This window comes from Lacerta agilis, chromosome 18 (genome assembly GCF_009819535.1).
Source record: "Lacerta agilis isolate rLacAgi1 chromosome 18, rLacAgi1.pri, whole genome shotgun sequence".
Classification (NCBI taxonomy): domain Eukaryota; kingdom Metazoa; phylum Chordata; class Lepidosauria; order Squamata; family Lacertidae; genus Lacerta; species Lacerta agilis.
In genome coordinates, this window is record NC_046329.1 from 8,149,632 (window position 1) to 8,175,195 (window position 25,564).

Genomic DNA, 25,564 nt, shown 5'->3' on the forward strand with positions numbered 1-25,564 from the left:
GAGTCCTGTGCTCTACCGACTGAGCTGTCCCAGCTGTCCGACTGAGCTATCCAAGCCTTTGGAATGGGATTGGATAAAACTCATTCAATGGCTGCAAGTTACGGCAGTTTCATGCCACCTCCAGGTTCAGTGGCACCACAAATGCCACTGGTTGGGGCACAGCCGTGAGCGAAGCCTGTTTGTTTTACTTGGCATCTGTTTGAAAGCTTTTTTTAAAAAAACGAAAGCATTTGTTAAGAAAGACATGAAACAGTCCAAACAACAAATGATGGGAGCCGGTCGCTGGGTACAAAGCAAAATGCAGTCATGGCATGTGTAAGGCGGGGGGAAAATAGAAGATTGGAGTTGGAAGGAACCCTAAGGATCATCCAGTCCAACCCCCTGAAATGCAGGAATCTCAGCTAAAGCATCCATGACAGGTGGCCATCCAACCTCTGCCTAGAAACCTCCAAGGAAGGAGAGTCCACCACCTCCCGAGGGGAGTCTGTTCTACTGCCAAGCAGCTCATAAAAGAGGAGGTTTTTACTGGAAACCGCTAACATCACCCTAGCTTCTGCCCAGTTTCTCCGTGCCAGGCATAATTTTAAACACTTCTACCATGCCGCAACCCCCTTGCCTTTTCTCTAAACTGAGAAGTTCCAAACCCTGCAGCCTTTCCTAATAAGGGATTGCCCCCCCCTCGCTGTTTGGTTGCCCTTTTCTGAAACTTTTCCCAACTCCACATTATCCTGTAGGCAACACGGTGTTCCAGATGTGGTTGGCATCGTAGGTGCAGCCTTCAGAGATGCCTGCTCAAGACCGGCTCTCAAGTCGTCTGATGGGAGTCCATCTCTCATTTATTCCACGCTCTCTGTGAAGTGCAGCTCCCAGCCAATCGATGGGACTGTGCTAGGAGCTGCCGCGGCGTTACAATCTCCTGTAAAATAACACTGGAACAGCTGCTCACGTCCCCTGCTAATTGGAAGTGCCCTGCTTCCAAAACCCCAGGACCCACCTTGGGTTTGGTCCATGGGAGACTGGAGGGCGTTCCTCTGTTTCTTCAGAATGTGGGAGCAGATAAGGGGGGGGGGTTCTTTGTTTTCCATCTGAAGTCCTTTCGACCTGGGATTCACCCCCCCCCTCTCCTCTCCCTCCCGCAGGCATTGCACCCGTTCGCAGAGGACGACATGTGCCGAACGAGCCAGGGGTCGCCGGCTTTTCAGCCCCCGGAAATCGCCAACGGCCTGGACACCTTCTCCGGCTTCAAAGTGGACATCTGGTCGGCAGGCGTCACGCTGTAAGCACAAAACCGGCAAGCGACACTCGCAAATTCACGGCGGCCTCGGCCTCTGCAGGCGGCATCCCTGGGCGGGTGCCAAGCCCCCCGCCCCACTGCCTTGGACCCTCTTTCTCGGATGAGCTCTGGGCTTTTTAATTCCATACTGTGCCCCAGCACTCATTGGGAATGCACGGCTACAGCTTCCCCCTCCTTCTCCAGCCTCCTAAGCCGGCCTTCCCCACCCATGAATTCTGTATTCGAAGTGGGGGTGGCTACACCTTTCAGAGAAGGACGAGGGGTACCATCTCATTTATTTGTTCCATTCCTATACCACCCTTTATTCTCCTTCAAGGAGCTCACCTCCTTGTGTGCATGGGTTTCTCCCCGTCCTCTGTTAATCCCCACAATGCCCCTTTAAGGTGTGGGAATGTTGAGGGATGTGGGAGAGGATATATTGTTTTAGATATCCTATCCCAACTTGCGTTTACAAGCTCGATAATATCAGCAGAGCTAACATTCCCTTTTTACTTCATATGCGCAGCAGATAGTTTGCATAGACTCGCTAGAGTCTTAAAAATATTGTCCTGGTGTCTTCCCCTTTTTATCCCTCTTTCAATAAGACACTTCACAGTGTTTGGTAAAGTGTATAACGTTTACTTACAAGTAATCATCATCTAGTCACATAAGGATCCTAGAGGCAGGCTTAAAAGTTACTAAATAACATACATATGGTGACTTTCTCCTTTTGAGAGAAAGTCCCTCTTTATACTTTTGGCCTAGTGCCAACGGTGCATTTTAATAATGCTACTTTTAAACTGTCTTAGAGATTAACACAACTGACCAGCGACATGGAGACTCGGCATATACACTACAGTTGGAAGCTCCCAACTGTAGAGTTCACCCCCAACTGTAGAGTTCCATATAAGGAAGTTGGGTTTGACTGCCCCTGTCCTTTTACATCCCACATACCCCTTCTCAGGCAAATTCAACTTTATTCAACCACCCAGAGTCCCAGCTTGACTCGTAGATTCTGGAAACTCTCTCTAGGCAAGGGTTTTGTCAGGATGTCCGCAGCCATCTCATTGGTGCAGCAGTACGACAGTTCCACAAGTCCATCCTGAACTGCCTGACGTATATAATGGTACCTCACACCTATATGTTTTGTCCTGGCAAGGAACTTTTCACTTTGTGTCAGTTTTATGCAACTCTGATTGTCCTCCAGCAAACTGACAGCTTGCTTTCTCACCAAACCAAAGTCCTTGATGAGTTCATCGAGCCAGGCAATCTCTCGGCACGCTTCCGATGCAGAAATATATTCAGCTTCTGTGGAAGATAATGCTACACAGTTCTGTTTATAACTGCCCCATACAACAGGTCCATCCCCAAACATAAAAACATAACCACTTGTTGATTTATAGTCAGCATTATCCCCAGCCCAATCAGCATCAGTGTACCCAATTAACTTAGGATTTCTGACAGCTGGTAGCCTTAATTTACAGTTCACTGTACCCTTCAGATAACGCACCACCCTCTTCACACCAGCCCAATCATGCTCAGTGGGAGAACTCACTTTCCTGCTAAGAATCCCCACTGCATTGGCTATGTCAGGTCTACATGTGGTAACTAAATACAAAAGTTTACCAATTACCGACCTATATTCACTGTTATCTGGCAACAGCTTCGAATCCTGCTGATTCTTCAGAAAGTCTGTGGCCATGGGCGTTGCAACTGGGTTTGCGTCTTGCATCTGCATGCATTCAATCAGTTCATTTATTTTCTGTCGCTGGCTGAGAAGGAACGATCCGTCTTCCTCTCTTTCCACCTGGATTCCTAGGTAGTACTTGACATCTCCTAGTTCTTTGACTCCCACCTCTTTGCTGAGGTGTTTCACAATCTGCACATATTCTCTGTTATTTGATGTCGCGATAATCAAGTCATCAACAAAAGCCAAAATATATGAGAATTGTCCATTACCTGACTTACTGTACAAGCATTTGTCAGCGTTTCCTTGCTTGTAGCCAAGTTGCGTTAACATTTTGTGCAATTTCTGGTTCCAGGCTCTAGCAGCCTGTCTCAAACCATACAGTCCCTTCTGCAACTTGCACACTAAATGTTCCTCATGTGGTTTCACAAAACCTTTGGGTTGTCTCATATAAATTTCCTCGGAAATCTGTCCATGCAAAAATGCAGTGGCAATATCGATGTGCTTTACATTCAGCTGCTTGGATGCTGCAATGCTTAAAAGCATTCTCACACTACTGTATCTTACAGTTGGTGCAAACGTTTCATCATAATCTTCACCATATTTCTGTGAAAATCCTTGTGCCACAAGTCTAGCTTTGTAGCGTTGAACTTCCCCTTCTGACCCCTTCTTAATCTTGAAAACCCATTTACAGCCAATGGCTTTCTTACCCGGAGGTAGTTCCGTGAGGGTCCAAGTCTTGTTTTGATGCAATGCATCCATTTCGTCCTGCGTGGCTTTCCTCCAGAGATTAGCTTCCTTAGGTGGCATTTTCTGTATCTCTTCCCATGTGGAAGGTTCCTGTGGAGATGCCGACCCTGCAAAATAGGACAGCCGTGGTGCTGGAACACCCCTGTTGGTTCTGGATGAGCGTCTGATCTCTGGTTCTGGAACCGCATCAACATCCTCATCCTCCTCCAATGGTGGCATGTCTAAGTCGTCCTCTTCATCTCTGAAGCCAGTAGGAATTTGATCCTCTGCGTGTTCTGGTGCATTCCCTGTAGGAGGTGCTATGACATTAGAACGCAGATTAGCACTTCTTGGGGTTTCAGAAGGAAAATCAATAAGTTCTTGAGTCCATTCTGACTCCTTGGAACAGTCAATAACTGTATTCTTTGTGTTAACCATCGCATGCTCATCAAAATAAATTGCATGGTGCGCACTCGTTTTACCACTTTGTAAGTCCATTACTCTGTAGCCTTTCCCTCCAGATGCATATCCAACAAAGACACCTGCTTGTGCTCTGGAGTCTAGCTTCTGTCTGTGTTCTTTGGGCACGTGATAGTAGCACAGACTTCCAAACACACGTATGTGTGACAAATTAGGCACTTTGCCATGCCAAAGTTCAAATGGTGTGCGCTCTGCTCCTTTTGTTGGCAATCTATTCTGCAAATAAACTGCTGTGTCAGCTGCATTTCCCCACAGCTTCTGTGGCAAGGATGCTTCCTTTAGCATGCACCTTGTCATTTCCATAATGGATCTAAATTTTCTCTCTGCAATGGAGTTCTGCTGTGGCGTGAAAGCAATTGTGGTTACGTGTACAATTCCTTCCTTGGCCATGAGAGTCTGCATTTCACATGAGCAGTACTCACCTCCATTGTCAGTCATCAACACAGCTGGAGCGCGTTGGAACTTGTTTCTGACCATGGCAATGTATTCTTTGAACATTTCCACTGTTTCACTTTTCTCTCTGATGAAATATGCAACACAATATCTTGAAAAATCATCAATAAAAATTAGAATATACTTGTTGTTGCCAAGTGATGGAACATTAATTGGACCACATAGATCCGAATATATGATATCAAGCACTTTAGTGCTTCTTTGTTCTGCACAACGTGGAAAAGAAGGTTTCACAGCCTTCTCAGTAATGCAGCTTATGCATTTTGTCAGAGCCTCTTTGCTTTCTTTTACCTGTAAACCTCTTACAAGATCACCTTTTTGTAGGTTCATAATGGTGGTGGTGTCTCTGTGTCCTAGTCTCCTATGCCATAGTTGCATATCAGCTTCATCTTTCTGGCTAGAATGCGCGACGTTTGCAGACTGGGTCTCTGAAATATCAATCTCATAAACACCATTAATTAATTTTGCTTGAATATACAGTTCACCATCTTTAGTCACATTACACTCTCCATTTCCAAATGTGATTTGGAAACCTTTCTTGTCCAAACTGGACACACTGAGTAAATTGCAACTTAGTTCTGGAACGTACAAAACTTTAAGCACTTTGGTCTTAACAGGTTCATTGTTTATATTGAATTTCAAGTCCATGGAACCTGCACCTTTTGCTTTAATAACTCTGCCATCTGCTATCTCTATTTCAGATTCTTCATCTTCATTTATCTCATTAAAATTTTCTCTTTTAAATGAATAATGTGAACTGGCTCCTGAATCTAAAATCCACATATTACGTTTATTTTCACGGTTATGAACAGCTAAATTCCTTTCTTGAAGTAGCATGGTGCGTTCAAATTTCCCCTTCTTTTGCCATTTTGGCTGAGAGGTTTGGGAATTCTTTGCTTTAGGAGGAGCTTTACAGTTCCTAGAAATATGGCCTTCCTTGTTGCAATTGTAGCAAATTATTTTCTTGGGCATTTCTCTGGACTTTGTAAATTGCCTGGACGCATAATTACTGTCCTTGCTTCTGGCATTTCTTACTGGAGACTCTGCTCTCTCTCTACACTCTTCTCTTAAATGACTGGTCAAGTCTTTGAAAGTTAGACCTTCTCTATGGTCCATTAGACTGACAAATGGATCAAAACACGGTCCTAGGGATGCTAGCAAAAATGATACCTTTGTTTCTTCATCAAAAGGCTTAGGAGTGAGGTCAATCTTTTGAATAATCTCAGTAAATTTGCTGATGTGCGCTGTGAATTCTCCTTTAGAATTCATTCTCAATCTGGTTAATTTATACATCAAGCTTCTGTAGGAGTTCCTGGAAGATTCTCCATACATGCGTTCAATGTCTTTTAGGATCTGAGATGCATCATCTTTACTATTTATTAATGATAGATGCTCATTGCGAAGTGCACATAGAATTATATGCCTAGCTTCACTGTTCTTGCGCTTCCAAACTGCTATCTTGGCTAAATCCTCTCTACTTGTGCCAGTAGGCATGGGATCTTCAACAGCCTCCAAAACATGCTTTGCATCTAGATATGCTATTAAGCGCTGCTTCCAGTGCATAAAATTATTCTCACTCAGCACAATCATCCCTAGTTTTGTATCACTATCAAAATTTGCACTAGCCATCTTAAAATCCAAAATTTTTGAAAAATGTTCAAAAATCTCAAAATGCAAAAATCTCTAAACAAATCTTCACTGCCTTGGATTACTGTGAACACTGAGGGAGGGGAGGGGTAGTTAATTCCCCTTTTCAGCACAATGGATGCTTTAGGCCTTGTGCTCACCAGGAAAATCCACTCAACTCAAAATTGCAATCCGATGCAATCCTTTAAAAATACACATAAATATGCAATTCTGGGCCCGCTAACCCTTTGTGGGAATGTTGAGGGATGTGGGAGAGGATATATTGTTTTAGATATCCTATCCCAACTTGCGTTTACAAGCTCGATAATATCAGCAGAGCTAACATTCCCTTTTTACTTCATATGCGCAGCAGATAGTTTGCATAGACTCGCTAGAGTCTTAAAAATATTGTCCTGGTGTCTTCCCCTTTTTATCCCTCTTTCAATAAGACACTTCACAGTGTTTGGTAAAGTGTATAACGTTTACTTACAAGTAATCATCATCTAGTCACATAAGGATCCTAGAGGCAGGCTTAAAAGTTACTAAATAACATACATATGGTGACTTTCTCCTTTTGAGAGAAAGTCCCTCTTTATACTTTTGGCCTAGTGCCAACGGTGCATTTTAATAATGCTACTTTTAAACTGTCTTAGAGATTAACACAACTGACCAGCGACATGGAGACTCGGCATATACACTACAGTTGGAAGCTCCCAACTGTAGAGTTCACCCCCAACTGTAGAGTTCCATATAAGGAAGTTGGGTTTGACTGCCCCTGTCCTTTTACATCCCACATAAGGTAGGTTAGGCTGAGAGAGACCCTCCCCAAGGCCGCCTGATGAGCTTTGTAGTCGAAAGTGGGGATTTAGGTTAGATTACTGCCATGTGTTGTAAATGGCTCAGGACCGTAATACCTCCAGGACCGCCTCTTCCCCATATGAACTGACCTGGACCCTCAGATCATCACCGGAGGCCCTTCTTTGTGTCCTTCCTCTGCAAGAGGTCTAGAGGGAGGCAGCGCAGGAACGCGCCTTTTCTGCAGCGGTTCTGTTTGCAGAATGCTCTCCTCGGGGAAGTTTGCCTGGCGCCTTCATTTTCTTCCTTCCTTCCTTCTTTCCTTTTTGGATTTTACAAATTAATGTTTCCATTCACAATCATTGATAAAAAAAAATCAAACGAACAAGATTCTTCCGAATCTTTAGGGTTCCCTCCACCCCTCCATGGGTTCTTTGTTTAACCTTTTCTGCTTCACATCGTACTTCGCTCCAATTTTCCAGTTCTCCATTATATCCAAAGTCTCTGTTCCCTTACAAGAGTTGTTTTAAACCTGCTAAAGAGTTTTAAATGTTTACAGTGGTCTTCCAAATATAATATAAATTTATCCCAATCTTCATTAAAGTTTTGGTCTTCCTGATTTCTTACTTTTCCCGGTCTTTCTTGCCATCTCTGCATAGTGCAGCAATTTACTCTTGCCATTCCTTTAGGTGCCAGGCGAAGATGTTCCTTTTGAATGTGTCACGGGAGGGGAGCGGGTTATTGGTTTGCTGTTGTTCTTATTATGTATTATGTCCTTTTTAATATTGTAATTTTATGGTGTGAACTGCCCTGAGATCTACGGATGAGAGGGCAAGTAAACACAGTTTAATAATAATAATAATAATAATAGGGATGCGGGTGGCACTGTTGATTAAACCACAGAGCTTAGGGCTTGCTGATCAGAAGGTCATGATCAGAAGGTGAGCTCCCGTTGCTCGGTCCCTGCTCCTGCCAACCTAGCAGTTCGAAAGCACGTCAAAGTGCAAGTAGATAAATAGGTACCGCTCCGGCGGAAAGGTAAGCGGCGTTTCCGTGCGCTGCTCTGGTTCGCCAGAAGCGGCTTAGTCATGCTGGCCACATGACCCGGAAGCTGTACGCCGGCTCCCTCGGCCAGTAAAGCAAGATGAGATCCACAACCTCAGAGTCGTTCATGACTGGACCTAATGGTCAGGGGTCCCTTTACCTTTAATAATAATAATAATTAATAATAATAATAATTAATTTGAGCCCTGGTCTCTGCCAGGTCCTAGCCCAACACTCCTAACCACTATGCCACACTGCCACTCACCACAGCTTGCCCCCTCCAAAGACCTCAGGGTCCTGTTTGGAGACGCTGCTCTGACCATAACCACCAGGGCGGTTCTTGAATAGCTCGTGTAGGCTGGGCCTTTTTAAAATCTCTTTCTGCATTAAAGATTGGGATTGCGGGTGATGAGATAGCAGCTAGTGAACCCTGGTTCAAGAGTAGACTTTCCTTGCTTGCAGTCACGCAAACCCAACAAGCAAAGATTAAAGTTGCGCATTGTAGGAAATGCATAACTTGGCCAGAAAAGTTTCTCGTTCTACTCTAGCTAGTCTGGAGAAGAGCAAAGCAGCTGTGCTTGCTCCATCTTGAGATCCCAAGAGTGAGTTAGCAGAGGAGAAGGAAACTGTAAGAACAGGTTGGAATCTCGGACCTATCAGTGTTGGTAACAGGGAGGTAGAGAGGTACAGGAGTGGTCTGGGAATTTGTAGCTCCCTAACTATCTTAGGGATGCCAGTGGCGCTGTGGTTTAAACCACTGTGCCGCTTGGGCTTGCCAATTGGAAGGTCGGCGGTTCAAATCCCCATGACGGGGTGAGCTCCTGTTGCTCGGTCCAAGCTCCTGCCAACCTGGCAGTTTGAAAGCACATAGTGCAAGTAGATAAATAGGTACCGCTGTGGCGGGGAAGGTAAACGGCGTTTCCGTGTGCTGCTCTGGCTTCGCTAGAAGCGGCTTAGTCATGCGGAAAAACTGTCTGCGGAAGCAGACAAACGCCGGCTCCCTCGGCCTGTAAAGCGAGATGAGCGCTGCAACCCCAGAGTCGTTCGCAACTGAACCTAACAGTCAGGGTTCCCTTTACTTTTACCTTTAACTATCTTAACCCCTATGCAAACTCTTCTGCAGACTGAGTTGCACCCCAACACGGAGGAGTTTGGCCGTGTGCATTTGTACTTTATTTCAAATTCTCCCCCCCGCCCAAAAAAAATAAAATCCCTCTTTCATCGTTAAGCCACCTAGGGAACTTCTCGCATTACGGGGTTGATGTATAAATACCGCCAACAAACGGATAAGCGAAATGAAGGGGGCTGGTGGGGTTGGCAAGCTGGGAGTTGGGGCAGAAAGGGTCCCGCTTCCCCCTCTCCTCAACCCCCCCCCCCCAGCCACTTCAAGGAAGGTTGTGATGTGCGAGGGAGCCACAGCGGGAAACTGAGCCACCTCTCTGCAAATCCACCCCGCTGCTCACACCTGTGCCCTTCGTCTGTTTGCAGATACAACATTACGACCGGCCTTTATCCCTTCGAGGGCGATAATATTTATAAGTTATTTGAAAACATTGGGAAAGGGGAGTACACGATTCCCGAGGACTGCGGCCCTTTGCTTTCAGATCTGCTTAGAGGTGAGTGTCTGTTATTATTATTACAGTGGTACCTTGGTTCTCAAACTTAATCCGTTCCAGGAGGTCCGTTCCAAAACCAAGGCGCGCGTTCCCATAGAAAGTAATGCAAAACGGATCAATCCGTTCCAGACTTTTAAAAGCAACCCCTTAAATAGCAATCTAACAGGAATTTTACTATCTAACGAGAACATTGCTCCATAAAATGAAAACAGTAATCATTGTACTGTACTATAAAATAAATAAAACAGTATCCACAGCCAAGTGGAGATTTCAACGCTGGCCTCTCCCGGGACCTTGTAGTCTGACGCTCTCTAGGCCAGGGGTCAGCAACCTTTTTCAGCCGTGGGCCGGTCCACCGTCCCTCAGACCATGTGGTGGGCCGGACTATATTTTGGGGGAGTAAATGAACAAATTCCTTTGCCCCACAAATAACCCAGAGGTGCATTTTAAATAAAAGCACACATTCTGCTCATGTAAAAACACCAGGCAGGCCCCACAAATAACCCAGAGGTGCATTTTAACTAAAAGGACACGTTCTATTCATGTAAAAACATGCTGATTCCCGGACCGTCCGTGGGCCGGATTGAGAAGGCGATTGGGCCGCATCCGGCCCCCGGGCCTTAGTTTGGGGACCCCTGCTCTAGGCTTTGGACCTCGACTTGCGGTCCACCGATTTCCCCTCCGCCCTTCCCTCGCAACCTAATAGGACAACCGTAGAAATGGAAAACTGAGACATCAGTTGCAGGTACAAGCAAAACAAATGTCAACCAGCCCAGCTCTTGCAGACCCAGGCATCCAATGAAACATTTTCTGCCCCACATCCACGGGCAAGGTTAGCAAGGAGACTGAGGGGGGACCTCCTCCTTTTTATTGTCCCCCCCAAAAAAACAAACAAGCCAGGACGCTCTACTGCCTTTTGTTGGTGGCGATAAAGCGTTCTAAGAGCACTCGGAAACACTCCATTCCTTATCTAACAGCCATTATGGTACAGCTCAGTAAATATTTAACGGTGGGGGCCTTTTAAGTGAATTCATTCCCAGCAGCTTTCGAAAGAGACTCTCTCTAACAAGGCAAATGTATTTCAATGCTTCTTGGGAAACGGACCTGCTGAATCGTTGCAAGGGGTCTCCCTGGAAACAGCAGGGGAGCAGATCTTGGGCTGAGCTTCCTAACGGCTCGGCGGTGGAGCAAGCTGGCCCATGAAGGAGATGCCCCCCTCTTACTGGAGGCCTTTCCTGCAGGTGCTGCTGGCCGACCAGTGGCTGGGGACGCTGCCTTTGCAAGACTCTTGCGGGGTCAGCCTGGATGACCTCCAGGATCCTTTTCCAGCTCTAAAATTCTACAGAAGAGCGGGGGGTGGGGCGCAGGGGGAAGGCAGCAGGGCAGAGGGACAGCTTCTGGCAGAAGCAAAGCAGGCCTCCTGGGCCTCCCTCACAGCCTTGATGAGCACTAGAAACTTGGCAGCTTTAAATAGAGAGAGAGGAGGAAAGCAGCTCGGTTCATTGGAGAATTCAGAGCGCAAGTGAGAGATAGGCATGCATCCTGATTGGTAGGGAGGAACTAGTAGGGAATCTCTTATTTAGCTGCCACAGCTCAGCCGGTAGAGCTCAAGACTCTTGATCTCAGGGTCGTGGGTTCGAGCCCCACTTTGGGCAAAAGATTCTTGCATTGCAGGCCAGCCAACTTTTTCAGCAGGGTGCCGGTCCACTGTTCCTCAGACCTTGTGGGGGGCCAGACTATATTTTGAGGGGGGGGGAGCACGAATTCCTATGCCCCACAAATAACCCAGAGATGCATTTTAAATAAAGGGACACATTCTGCTCATGTAAAAATACACTGATTCCCGGGCCGCCCGCGGGCCAGATTTAGAAGGCGATTGGGCCGGATCTGGCCCCCGGGGGCCTTAGTTTGCCTCCCCATGGGCTAGAGGACCCTCGTGATCCCTTCCAACTCTACAATTCTATGAATACAGTGGTACCTCGGGGTTAAGAACTTAATTCGTTCCGGAGGTCCGTTCTTAACCTGAAACTGTTCTTAACCTGAAGCACCACTTTAGCTAATGGGGCCTCCCGCTGCCGCTGCGCTGCCAGAGCACGATTTCTGTTCTTACCCTGAAGCAAAGTTCTTAACCTGAAGCGTTAATTTCTGGGTTAGCGGAGTCTGTAACCTGAAGCATCTGTAACCCGAGGTACCACTGTACACTGTTGGGTTTCCCCCCTGCTGCTTCAGAAGGCTGCAGTTCCTGAGAGGCTCCTGCAGGCAGCACTGCATGCACAGGTTATTTTTCTGTGTTTCGGAAATCTCCGTGCTTCAAACGAGACTTGCAGTCATTTGCTTCATTCCTGCCTCTCCCCCTCCCCGTGTGCCTGATTAACCTCCTTTCCCCTTGCAGCCAATGCCATCTGCACGGCTATTTTGATTTTGCTTCTTCTTTTTTGCGACTGTTATCACTCTGGTACAAGGCTCCCGTGCCTCTTCTGAGTGCTGTTACATAAGGCCCGGCTCGGAACTGTTCTCCAAGCAGCTGGTCCTGTTTCTCCCGCGACGGACTTTGCTTTTATTCTCGGATTTGCACCCCTCCTCGTCTGAAGGGCCGCAGCGGCATGTTGAAACACACACACGCAGCGCATTTGCAAGGGCCTGCGTCTCTGCCCCCCCCACCTCACCCCCAACACTCCTGACGGGATGAAATGCGTGCCAAAATAGATTTAAAAGAGGCCCGTAAACCGAGCTGGCTTTCTCTCCATTAAAAGCCAGCCCAGACAAGAACGGCTTTGCTCCCCGAGCGTTGGGTGTGTCTCCAGAGCAAGTTCCCACCAATTTGGGGGGTGGGCCAGCTTGCAAATCCTCCGCGTTGGGTGGTACCATCAACCACACGATTCCTCCACAAGAACGCCTTCCGTGGCTTGGTTTAATCCTCATCATCACCACCATTCCTAAATGGAGCATTGTGGAAAAAACAGCTTTTTACGGTTCCAGTAAAAAGGAGCTAAAGACCATGTTCACTGTTCCCTCCCTCCCTTTATGCTCACAACAATCCTACGAGGTGGGTCAGATTGAGAGATATTGACTGGCCCAAGATCGCCCAGCGAGCTTTGTAGCTGTGGGGGGGTTTCAACCTGGCAGACTCCGTTCCCCCCTCCCCCTTTGGACTCTTTAAGCTCCCAGGACTGTACGATGTGGCAGTTTTTAAAAAAAAAAAAACTCAAGAGGCGAGACTCTGTGCGAGACCCTGCTCTGACTTTGCAGCAGGAGCGAGCAAGCAGGAAACCCCGCCAGGCAAGTTGGTGTTAACTCTATGAGCAGAAGCAGGAGTGTGCCTAGCGAACACAACAGTTCGTTTCCCGCAGGAGTTGCCCCCCACCCCACCCCCAAGCAGTTGTGGAGATTTCCCACGGAGACCCGAGAACGGGCAGCGAAGCTGATTCTTAATTCGAGGAAACAGAATGCAAACAGGGTATCTGAAGAAGTGTGCGTGCACACGAAAGCTCATACCAAATGCAAACTTAGTTGGTCACTAAGGTGCTACTGGAAGGAATTTTTTTATTTCGTTTCAACTATGGCAGACCAACACGGCTACCTACCTGTAAAGGGAAACCTACGGCAAGAGAGGACCTCCCCCCGCCCCGCCGCCGTAAAAGCAGTTGATAAAACTGACGATCTGGGCCTCCCACTTCCCCCTAAGTCTCTTCCCCATCCTTTCCCTGCAGTCTTAAACTCTGTTGGGGCTGCGCTGTCTGTGCTCTTTGTTTTGCTACTTGCAAAAGTCTCTGAGCCGTTGGAGACAAGCAGCCTGTCCCACATCTGCAGCGCTTTCTGTCTCTCCTTCCTCTCTCTCACTCATAACCTGTTGCTTGTTCGACATCTGACCATTCTGCCCTCCCTTCTTCCTCTGACCCTGTAGCGTGTGGTCAGTGAATTAGGGGACTAGGCTAGTCGCCTAAATGTTCCCTGTAAATTAGGGTAAAGATGCAGGTGGTGCTGTGGGTTAAACCACAGAGCCTAGGGCTTGTTGATCAGAAGGTCAGCTGTTCGAATCCCCGCAATGACGGGGTGAGCTCCCGTCGCTCGGTCCCTGCTCCTGCCAACCTAGCAGTTTGAAAGCACGTCAAAGTGCAAGTAGATAAATAGGTACTGCTCCGGTGGGAAGGTAAATGGTGTTTCCGTGTGCTGCTCCAGTTTCACCAGAAGCGGCTCAGTCCTGCTTGCCACATGACCCAGAAGCTGTACGGCGGCTCCCTCTGCCAGTAAAGCGAGATGAGCGCCTCAACCCCAGAGTCGTCCACGACTGGACCTAATGGTCAGGGGTCCCTTTACCTTTACCTAAATTAGGGTATTAAAGTATTAAAGCCTGGTGCCTCATTCCCAAAGCCCGCGGAGCTTCTGCCCAGCTTAGGGAGGGAGCCACGGGGCTCTGACGGTTCCAGGAGCTCTCCTGCCACTTTCCCAAAGCATCCTTCCAGAGGCCTGGTCCGCGCATCTCGAAAGTCTGGGGAGGTTCTGCTCACATGCGTGATGCTGACCACCTCTGGCCCTGACGGTTCCTCTGCAAAGAAATTTCACCACATGCTACTGCTTTGGCCTGTCTTCTGTGTCCCTACCATCACTCCCGTGGCTCGGAGCCTTCCTTTTCTAAAGCTTCTCGTGGGGGGGGGGGTTCTGGCTGGAGGGCCCCACCACCACCATTTCTTCTCGTCCAGCCAGTCCCTGACACCTGGCCGCAGTGAGAACAGGGTTGGCCTGATCCTGCAGGCTATTCCGCTGTCATTACCAGTGAGACAGCAGGGCTCCCCGTCGGAGCAGGGAGGATGTCGAAAGAGAGAGCGTTACGGCATTGCGTTTCGATTTGCTTCAGGCACCCCGACGCGCTTTTAGGTTTCTAAGTTTGCAGCCGGCAGGGTCTCGGGAGCTTGCTTTGTACAACTGGAGGGCATCACCGCATGGCACCGCATTTCATGCCGGGGCGGCTCCTTGCCGGCTTCTCCCAGTCCGGACCAGGGCCCTCCCCTCGCTTGGGCCTGGAGCCAGAGGGAGGAAGCCGCAGAGAGCGTTTCTCTCTCTCTCTCTCTCTTCTCTCTCTCTCTCTCCCAAGGCCCTCGGGCAGTGCAAACAGCAGCGCAGCGTTACAAGGTGTGTTGAGCGGAGGCCGAGAAAGATCAAAAGCGCTCCTCCCCGGCCAAATTGGCCCGTGGGAAGGTGCCGACGCCACATTGGCAAGACCTGTCCGCGTTGTGATTCTCTCACCCCCCACCCAACATTATGTTTTCGAAAAACAAAAATGGGCCTGTTTTGTGTGCCGGTTTATTAGGAGATGGAGGTGCATACGCGTTAGAAAAACAGCGAAGCAAGACCCCGCTGTCTCCTAGAAAACCCTTCCGAGTTTTACAGAGCACTTCAGACTGAGCAAAGAGCCAGCGTGGGGCCCTCCAGTTCTTTCTGGACTACTGATCCCTCTGTCCCTAGCCGTAGGCTGGGGCAGATGGGAGTTGGAGTCAGAGCTGTCAACCTTCATTTTTTTTTTTTTTTTTGCATTGGGAAACAGCACTGGAATAAGGGAATTTCCTGCAAAAAAAGGGGAAGTTGACAGCTATGGTTGGAGTCCAGCAGCACCCCAGAGGGTGTCCGGTTGGCTGCCTCCGGAGGGGCCCTTCCTCTCTCTTGCCCCCGCAGAGAGCATGAAAATTGCTCCCTAAATTAATGTGTTTTGTGTTTTCGTACCATGATTTTATGTTGTGAACCGCCCTGGGATCTACAGGTGTTGGGTAATAATAATAATAATAATAATAATAATAATAATAATAATGGACGACGACCACAACTCTGAACCCCTTTTTCACCAGCTGCCTGGTACTTGACACCTAACTTAAATGTTTCTCTCTGCCTCCCCTTTCTTTTCCAGGAATGCTTGAATACGAACCAGCCAAGAGATTTTCAATACAACAGATAAGACACCACAAGTGAGTGCTTGAGGTTTCTTCTTCTTCTTCTTCTTCTTCTTCTTCTTCTTCTTCTGCTTCTTCTTCTTCTGCTTCCTTCTATCTGACTGTGATGGGGTTTTTTTGTGGCGGTGGTGGTTGGGCACGAACCACTTCTTCGCTGCTTTGCTCAGAGGCAGCAGGAAGAAAGGATAAAAGGAGAGTCGAGAGGGGAGCAGCGCTGGGTAATTTACAACCCTTTTTAAAAAAAAGTAAGAAAAGCATCCCATTTGGTTCTTTAAAAAGCCTTCGGGGAAGCTTTCAAAGCTCGCTCGCGGATCGATAAAAAGTATGCAGTTGCTTCGGAGGAAAGGCTGTGTTGCCCTAGTAAAAGCCACAGCAGGTATGGAATTCCCCAATAAAACTGTCGGTGGGTGGTATCCTGTGTACTAATAGAGAACTCGATGTCCTGAGTGTGGATCCTCACCCGAAAAAAATGGAAGAATGGGCAAGCATGGGAGGCTCTCTGCCCCCCCAAAGGTTTGCAGAAGGGCTATATATATAGAGAGAGAGGGGGGGGGGAGGGGATTCCAAAAGGCGAAGTTCCCTTTTTGTTCCATCCTTCCCCTCCAGAAGCGAAGTCCGCATTCTGTGCCCACGGAGCATGCCCAGTACAACTGTCAGAACAGAGCATGCTCTGGAGGTGTGGAATGCTGGCTCAGCTGCTGGAGCGGGGAGCATGCAGAGCCAAGAGGAAGGGGTGGAATGGAACGTGGGATCCCTTAGAGGAGGCCACACGAGCTCCCAGCCCGGCAACACCGTCGTCGCGGCTGTGCTGCATTTGTAAAGTTTGGAGACCCTCCGGGACTGAACGCTACAGCGTAATCATATGCTGGGTGGGGGTGTCTGCTCGCCTCAGAATTTTGGAGCTATCCCAATACATCATGTCCCTCTATACCTATCCTCCCTCTCCACTGCTGGGCACCGATTCGCTTTCACCAAAGCGAGGTTTAATGCTTTTCCTTCTTAATGTCCTGAGACATAGATTTTCCAAGGGCTTAGTTTCCACCTTCTGTGATTGTGATAAAAAAAGTCGACGGAATCTCTCCATCATATAGTCTTTATCTGTCCCCTGCATAGTGAGGCTCGGGCAAAATTACTAAGACCAATAACTCAGAAACTTAGAGGTGCACCAGCTGAGTCACACCTTGCCTCACTCCTGCAAGACAATGATTCCTATACAACATTGCAGGTGGCAAGGTTTTTAAACTCTGTCATATCTCAAAAAAGGCGCTGTGGCCAACTACACGGCCACTAATACTTTTGTTTTCTGCTCCTTGGTTGCAATTTTAAAACTTGTATTTGTGCTGTGGTTTGATTCCTCATGACTCTAGGGTCTATGGTTTGCTGTAATTTTATGTCATATATTTCATATTTTATGTTTTTATGGGCTTATAGCCGCAAAAAAAATTGAAATCTGAACCTGGGACCTTGCGAAGCAGGGGCCTCTGCCCTCTGAGCTCTAACCCCTTCCCCTGAGAATAAGTAAGGTTCTAGTCCTCATGGTTAAATAGAAAGGCACTAGCTGGCAGAGGTTCTTCAGGGTCTCAGGCAAGGCACATTCCCAGCCCAACCTAGATTGAACCTGTGTTAGGAAAGATTCCCTGCCTGGGAGCTGCTGCCGGTCGGTGTAGGCAGATGCACCTCATGGTCAGACTTCGACTCAGGCAGCTCCTCGTCTTCCTATAGGCCTCTGCCAAGCCCACAAGGAAACTGCCTCATGCCAGGTGGATTGCTTGTCCAGCCAGCCTCAGATTCTGCACTGCCACCGCCTCCTCCCTCCTTGATCCCTTTTTCTTCTTCCTCCCTCTGATCCGGAGGTGCCCTGGGGGTGGGGGTCGAACCTGTTGTAGCCTTTGTCCGCACGCATGCATCTTGCAAGGTAGAACCATACATAGAGTTGGAAGAGACCAAGAGGGTCACCACTACATTGGCTCCCCGTGCGTTTCCGAGCACAATTCAAAAGTGTTGATGCTGACCTTTAAAGCCCTAAACGGCCTCGGCCCTGTATGCCTGAAGGAGCGTCTCCACCCCCATCGTTCTGCCCAGACACTGAGGTCCAGCGCCAAGGGTTCCCTCCCTGCGAGAAGCAAAGCTACAGGGAACCAGGCAGAGGGCCTTCTCGGTGGTGGCGCCCGCCCTGTGGAACGCCCTCCCACCAGATGTCAAAGAGATAAACAACTACCTGACATTTAGAAGACATCTGAAGGCTGCCCTATTTAGGGAAGTTTTTAATGTGTGACATTTTAATGTTTTTTTAAATCTTTGTTGGAAGCCGCCCAGAGTGGCTGGGGAAACCCAGCCAGATGGGCGGGGTACAAATGAATTATTGTTATTGTTATTATTACATGCAATTCAGGAACCTTTGCCCAACATGGGGCTCGAACCCCCACTGCCCTAAGATTTGAGAGTCTCTGCTGACTGAGCTCAAGAGCCAGTGTGGTGTAGTGGTTAAGAGCGGTAGACTCGTAATCTGGTGAACCGGGTTCGTGTCTCCGCTCCTCCACATGCAGCTGCTGGGTGACCTTGGGCTAGTCACACTTCTCTGAAGTCTCTCAGCCCCACTCACCTCACAGAGGGTTTGTTGTGGGGGAGGAAGGGAAAAGGAGAATGTGAGCCACTTTGAGACTCCTTCGGGTAGTGATAAAGCGGGATACCAAATCCTAACTCCTCTTCTTCTCCTATGCAGAGAGGTTGCCCTGACCAGACCCCTTTGCAGGTTTCCAAGGTGCCTGTTTGCACCCACGCCCACAGTCTCTGCTGGTTTTGGCTGCTTCCACCCCCCCCCCTTCCCTCCACCCTCGTGGTGCTTTGTCAGCTCTTTCATGTCAAGCTAACCCAGCTGAAAGCGAAGGGCCGTCCCCAGAGACCCAGCTGCAAAGAGGCCGTTGGCTGCCTGGTGCAGAGATCAAGCGCTGGCATGCTGAAGCTGCGCGTTCCCTCCTTACTGGGCCCTTCCAACCTTCTCCCGGGGCTTTCACCGTTACTATTTTAGACTCTCTCCTGTCACGGAGAGATGGGGCTCAGCCCTTCCGTTCCTAGGGGCTCATCTTGCCCCCAAAACGAGGGCTGCAGAGATTCCACCGCAACAGCCCGAGCTTTCCCACCCACTGTTCGCCCCTGTTTACAGCTCTGTTCTTTATTCATAGAATCGCAGGTGTAGATTTCGGAAAGGGGCCACAAACACACAGACACCCCTCTGGCAAAACCAGCCAAGGTGGGTGCAAAACAGGGCAGGCAGTGGCTCAGGGAGGGTTCTCCCCCAGCCTTACCTGGAGAGATCAGGGATTGAACCCGAGTCCATCAGGGGTTTGGACCCTCGTTGTCCCTTACAATCCTACGATTTTGTGATCTGTGTGCAAAGCAACAGCCATTGCCACTATAGCACATCCCTTTTTTAAAAAAAGGGAAAAAAACTTCATAGACTAATTAAGCGCACTGTTTTAGCAGGGACGCGGGTGGCGCCGTGGTCTAAACCACCGAGCCTCTTGGGCTTGCTGATCAGAAGGTCGGCGGTTCGAATCCCCGCAATGACGGGGTGAGCTCCCTTTCTTAGTCCCTGCTCCTGCCAACCTAGCAGTTCGGAAGCATGTCAAAGTGCAAGTAGATAAATAGGTACCGCTCTGGCGGGAAGGTAAACGGCGTTTCCGTGCGCTGCTCTGGTTCGCCAGAAGCGGCTTTGTCATGCTGGCCACATGACCCGGAAGCTGTACACCGGCTCCCTCGGCCAGTAAAGCGAGATGAGCGCCGCAACCCCAGAGTCGTTCGCGACTGGACCTAACGGTCAGGGGTCCCTTTATCTTTAACTACCCAGGTTACACGGGGCAAGACCCAGGGGGTAGTTTTTGCCACCCATTCCTCCCTTTTTTATTAATACAGAACTGGGGGGGGGTCTGATATTAACCCCCCCAACATACACACAAAATAAATAAATCCCATAAGGAGGGACATCCTGCTTTCAGTTTAGCTTGCACATGCAAACAACATGGAACCACCCCCCTCCCAAATAAATTGTTTCTGTGGTTCCATTCCCCCCCTCCATTCCCCAGAAAATGCAGGAGAGAACCTTCCTTTGTTTCCCCTTCACTTCCTCACTCTGAATTTCAATCGCAATCCTTCTCCCCCCCCCCTTTCCCTTCTCATCCTCACCATAGATGCATATGCTAATGTTTGAATATAATCTCCCAGAGGGGGCTGCAATCAATATCCCTCTGCAGGGTTCGAACCTATTTTATTTTTTTTACTCCTGTGTTAAGTAGGGCACGCGCAGGTGGGGGAAAGAGAAGGGAATTAAAATAGAGCAAAGCACGTCTAATGTTTGCCGTTCTGTTGCATTCCCAGTCTGCTTTGTGGGAAGCTGCGGTCTGGCTTGAGTCAGACCATTGGCCCAACTGCTGTAGGATTATCCGAGCCAGCTGCCTGGATAACTGTCCAGGTCTTCAGATTGGAGACCTTTTCTTGGGCAAAATGTGTGTGCCACCACCGATCTGTGCTCTCTCCCCTAAACGTAAAGGAAGGCTCTAGTCCTCATGGTCTGGGATACTGCCATGGACCAGTTGCATATTGGTGGCGGGATGACGAAGAAGGAGCAGACTGGAAGGAGGAAGGCTTGGAAGCAGGCGAGGAAGGTGGCAGGGTTTCCCAGCTCAGGTTCTCGATCTGGGAAAATTGTCCTCTCATTAGCTTGGACGGAGAGCTCTTTGTGTGCCTAGGGACGACCTCACACGGCTTTTAATTTAGCCGCAAAGGCTAGAGTAGCAAATATGGCTCCACCTGTTTTTAAAGAATTGCCTCTGTCCCCCCACGCCACTGCCAGGTTGGCCCTTGGAAGATTGCCCGTAAGGAAATGTGCCCCCAACACGCTGGGATGGAAAAGCTTCCCTGCCCAGCATCTCAGGGTCGTGGGTTCGAGCCCGACGTTGGGCAAAAGGTTCCTCGATTGTAGGGGGTTGGGCTAGATGACCCCCCGGGGTCCCTTCCAGCTCTACAATTCTAAGATTCACCCAGAGACCAGCCACTAAATCCAGATGAGAGCCATCTTCCAAGGCTGTCTAATGAAAAAGGGAACAAACTTGTTTCCTCCAGCTCCGGAGGGCAGGACTTGGGTCAGATCACTGGTCCATTTAGTTCAGCACTGAGTTTGTAAGACTGATGTTGACAGACTGGAACGTGTGCAGAGGAGGGCAACCCAGAAGATCAAGGGTCTGGGATCCAAGCCTGATGAGCAACAGTTGAAGGAGCTGGGTAGGTTTAGCCTGGAAAAGAGGAGATAGGATATCTCAGGGGTGCCCAAACTTTTTTCAAAAAGGGCCAGATTTGATGATGTGAACATGCGTGAGGGCTGACCAAAGTTGTTGAGCTTTTTTGGGGATTGAAGTTGTTGAGCTTTTTGGGGGATTTTACTGCCACAGGGGCCGGATTAAAATGACCGGCGGGCCGGATTAGGCCCCCGAAATGGACTTTGGACATGCCTGCAATATCTGAAGGGTTGTCCCATGGAAGAGGGAACAAGCTTGTTTTCTCCTCTTGCTCCGGAGGGTAGGACTCGAAACCATGGCTTCGAGTTACAAGGAAGGAGATTCTGACTCTGTCAGAAAGTTCTTCCCGATGTTGACCGTGGAAGGTGGTGGACTCTCCTTCCTTGGAGGTTTCTAAGCAGAGGTCGGGTGGCCATCTTTGGTTTGAGGTTCCTGCATTGCAGGGGGGTTGGACTGGATGACCCCTGGGGGTCCCTCTGTGGGTCCGAGGGTTCCTGTCCCCGAGGACCCACCGTCTCCACTTGCTTTCCCCCCCACCTTTCCCTGTAGCTGGTTTCGGAAAAAGCACGCGCAGGCCGACCCTCTGGTCCCCATCCCGCCCAGCCCGGAGACGAAGGACCAATGGAGGAGTATGACAGTGGTGCCTTACCTGGAGGACCTGCACGGCTACAACGAAGACGAGGATGACGACGACTTGAAAGATGACTACTTGGAGGACGAGATCATCTACACTCAGGACTTCACCGTGCCAGGTAAGGGAGCCGGAGGCGGCAGGGGATGGTTACCGTTGGTCTTGGGGGGGGCTAGCCAAGTTTACAGCTTCCGGCAGGGCCGGATTTAGGTTTGATGAGGCCCTAAGCTACTGGAGGTAATGGGGCCCTTTCTATGTCCAGCTGTCCTTTGTCAACAACAAATTGTCACTGGGGTTTTTTTGTGTTGAATGTATGCCATATGGTAATTTATGGACCCCATAGGTATCTAAAGCCATTTGCACATGCAGAATGTAAGCACCCTATACAGTGGTACCTCTGGTTGCGAACACGATCCGTTCCAGGGTGCCGTTCGCACCCCGAAAAGTCTGCAACCAGAGCGGCGCTTCTGCGCATGTGCGAAGCGCACAGAATGCTTCTATGCATTCTTAACCCAAAAAAACGCAACATGAAGCGTTCGCAAGAAGAGGTATGACTGTATATAGAAAGGAGCAAAGCAGTGATATTTTAGGGAGCAGGCGGGGCCCATGACTTAGATCAGGCATGTCCAACAGGTAGATTGTTATCTACCAGTAGGTCACTGGATGTCTGTGGTAGATCACCGGTAGATCAGTGGCTGCCCCCAAAGAAGCTAAAAAAACTTTGGCTCCCCTAAAAAAGCTCAACATCTTTGCCCTGCACCCCTAAAATGACCTGAATCACAAAAAAATAGGGCTTTCCTTCCTAAAAAGAAAAGCTCAATGTCGCTTTCCTCTTCCCCAAAGAGGCTCAACGACTTTTACATGAACCCCCCCCCCAAAAAAAGGAGGTAGATCACTGCCAGTTTTTAACTCTGTGAGTAGATCACAGTCTTTTGGAAGTTGGCCACCCCTGACTTAGATCATAGGAGCCTACACAACATAAAACACTGTTGCTGTATGTAGGTTTTATTTTATTTGTTTCCCCCCCCTTATATCAGGCACCCCCAAACTGCCGCCCTCCAGATGTTTTGGCCTACAACTCCCATGATCCCAGTGGTCAGGGATGATGGGAATTGTAGTCCCAAAACATCTGGAGGGCCAAAGTTCGGGGGTGCCTGCCTTATACCTTGGAAATGTACATCCAGGTTCCCACCCCCCCTTTACATTTGCCCCCCACCCCACCCCCAAGGTATAGCTTGTTTAGCTTACACATAAATCCAGCACTGGCTTCGGGGAGGGGTGCCCTACAAGCTAAGAAAGAAGAGCTCATTTTGAATGCTTGGCTATGTTGTTAAGATGGATTGCTTCGTTCTTTACTATGCATTTTGCGTTTTTTACATTGCGATTTTGTATTGCGGACCACCCCCAGGATGTACGGGTGTTGGGCGGTATACGAATTGAAATAATAGCAATCGTAATATTGTGCAGATCGCGGTGGAGTTCATAACCAGGGGAACGGCTTCCCTGCGGGTGTGCTGGGGGGGGGGCGGCAGGGGAGGAGAAATTACTCGCCTTCGTTGCGTCCCTGAAATCAGCTGGAAAGGGGGTGGCTTGCGTCTCCAAAGTTTTCAGTGATCGTGCAACTAGCAGCTACAGTCGCAGTCGGAATTATTCAGCCGCCCGTTGCAAATCAGGTTTGTTATCAGAATTTGCAATGAGCAAATGAAAGTTGCCTTTTCAGCTGAATTTGGGGGAAACGATTTGAAGCATCCGTTGCGTTGAGCTGTTTCGATTGCTTTTGTTTGATTTGCTCCTTGCAAGCGGCTGAAATCCGCCCAAATCTACACTTCCGACTTGGGTTGCCATACGCCCGGATTTTCCCAGACATACGCGCGATTTCTGCCCTGTTTACGAGGGCCGAATACCAGCTATGTCTGGGAAATTTTGGACATCTGTCAGCCCTAGGTTCAGGAGCCTAATTAAACGTAGGGCCAGGAAGGGTCGACTGAAAATGGTCAAAATGTGTTGCGTTCGCAAGAGCAGGGTGGGTCGTGAAAACACCTCTCTGGCGTCTAAGGATGGAGAGGAGCATCTTACAAGAAGCCTCCGCCAGGTCTGTCAGTGTTTCTCAAGCTTGGGTCTCAGCTGTCATTGGACTACAACTCCCATCGCCCCTGACCACTGGCTCTGCTAGCTAGGGATGATGGGGTTTGTAGTCGGATGTGAGGAGTCCTGGGATAGCTCTGAATGTGGAGAAATGACTGGATCTATATGATATAAATATGGTAAAGGGACTTACAGATCTTTATATATATATGTATTGGGGTTTTTTTCAATGTTCTGTAGGCCGGTTTGACTCCTGCAGTATTTTATCTCAAAAAGGGTCAACAAAAATAATTTTAAAAAATAATAATGGGGTGAATTGAACAAGATTTTGGTTAAACATTGCATGAAACCTCTCTCATATATATATATATATATATATATATATATATATATATATATATACACACACACACACACACACACATACATACACACACACACACACACACACAAACACATATATACATACATACACTACACACACATATGCGTGTGTGTGTGTGTGTGTGTGTGTGTATATATATATAATATTTGTTTTTACACATATTTTTAAACATAACATCCAACTTATATATAACATAGCAAACATTTGGCTGCAACAGCCTAAGACTTCCATCCTCCTTGACTGATGGTTTTCCAGGTATTGCATTTAAACATTGCAAGAAACCTCTTGACAGGCAAGAGCAGTCAGGCAATGTTTGCCTAGTTTCCCAGAGGGGGAGGTGGACTCTCCGGGGGTCTTCGAGTAGAGGCTGGGACTGTTGAATGCGGGGCTTGGTGGAGATGCTTCAGCTCCGAACTCCCCGCCTCGGGCTGGATGACCTCTGAAGGACCCGTCCGTCCGTCCGTCCCCAACCCAAACCTGTGTTTTTTTTGTTCCCTCTCCCCCAAGCTCCTTCGCCTCGGTTTACATTTAAGACCGTCTTTTTAAAAAATAGCCGTGTGTTTCACAGCAGGCTAAGCACCCGTCAACGCGAAATCAGCGAGACGTGTTGTGTTTCTCCCCAAGAGCCTTCTTTTCTGCCCCATTGAACATTCTGCTTCTCCTGCCCCAATTGCCAGGATCCTTTGCGAACGCTGTGGGAATGTTGTGGATATTAGGAGAGGATATATTGATTTATTAGTATCCTTCCTAATTCACGCTTGTGAGTCAGCAGCAGAGCGCACCATCATAATCATAATCATTATTATTATTTATACCCTGTCCATCTGGCTGGGTTTCCCCAATATCCCCCAATATATAGCAGGAAGCTAGTTGGTAGATTCGTTTGAATCTTTTTACTTAAGCAATCCAATCTGGCTTAGTCCAGATTGGAGTATATTCCTGGCAAGACCCCTTTTATCCCTCCTAAAAAGAATAAAGACGCAACAGGCCTCTTTTTAAAAGCCATAAGAAGTTTACTCACATTCAGTTCACAGCCGGATCCCTGAAGGCAGGCTTTGGCTCATAGTTACAGAAGAGGGTTTGAGTTGGTCCCATATGGGAATGAGCCTGTGTCCTGGTGGCTGAGAGCCAGCAGGCAGCAAAATGTATCAGGAGAGCGTGGCATCAAGAGGAGGAAGATGGCTGCGGAGTCTCCCAGGGTCACGCCCCCCCCCCACATGGTCACACGCAGGGGGAGGAAATTCCAGACCAGGTGTGACAGGAAGTCCTCCTGGCTGGAGTAACAACCCCCTGCGTGTCCACTCTGGGCAAACAGGAAGTGTTGGACTTGACCGCCACAAAGGCTGTTGAGCTGAACCCTGCAAGACGGCCGGTGGCTTCAGTAGTTCGCTGCTGGCTTGACCTGTGTTGCAGGCCCCAACCCCCTCTTCCCCCCCTCACAAAGCTGGACCATCGGAGCCTATGTTTGCTCTTGGAAGACATATCTGTGCCAGGGAGAGTGGGCAGTTGTTTAAGGGACCTTCCCCA

At 48.7% G+C, this 25,564-nt stretch overlaps 1 protein-coding gene across 2 annotated transcripts in view; it reads left to right on the top strand.

The window, feature by feature from the left end:
• The window catches only part of STK11 (serine/threonine kinase 11), a 47,211-nt gene that overhangs the window by 13,107 nt on the left and 8,540 nt on the right, over window positions 1–25,564 (top strand). For both annotated transcript variants that reach the window (XM_033136569.1, XM_033136568.1), the window contains exons 5-8: window positions 1,140–1,276; window positions 9,576–9,703; window positions 15,603–15,660; window positions 21,486–21,688. In XM_033136569.1, the coding sequence (XP_032992460.1) occupies window positions 1,140–1,276; window positions 9,576–9,703; window positions 15,603–15,660; window positions 21,486–21,688 (526 nt within the window). The remainder of the gene's footprint in view (window positions 1–1,139; window positions 1,277–9,575; window positions 9,704–15,602; window positions 15,661–21,485; window positions 21,689–25,564) is intronic.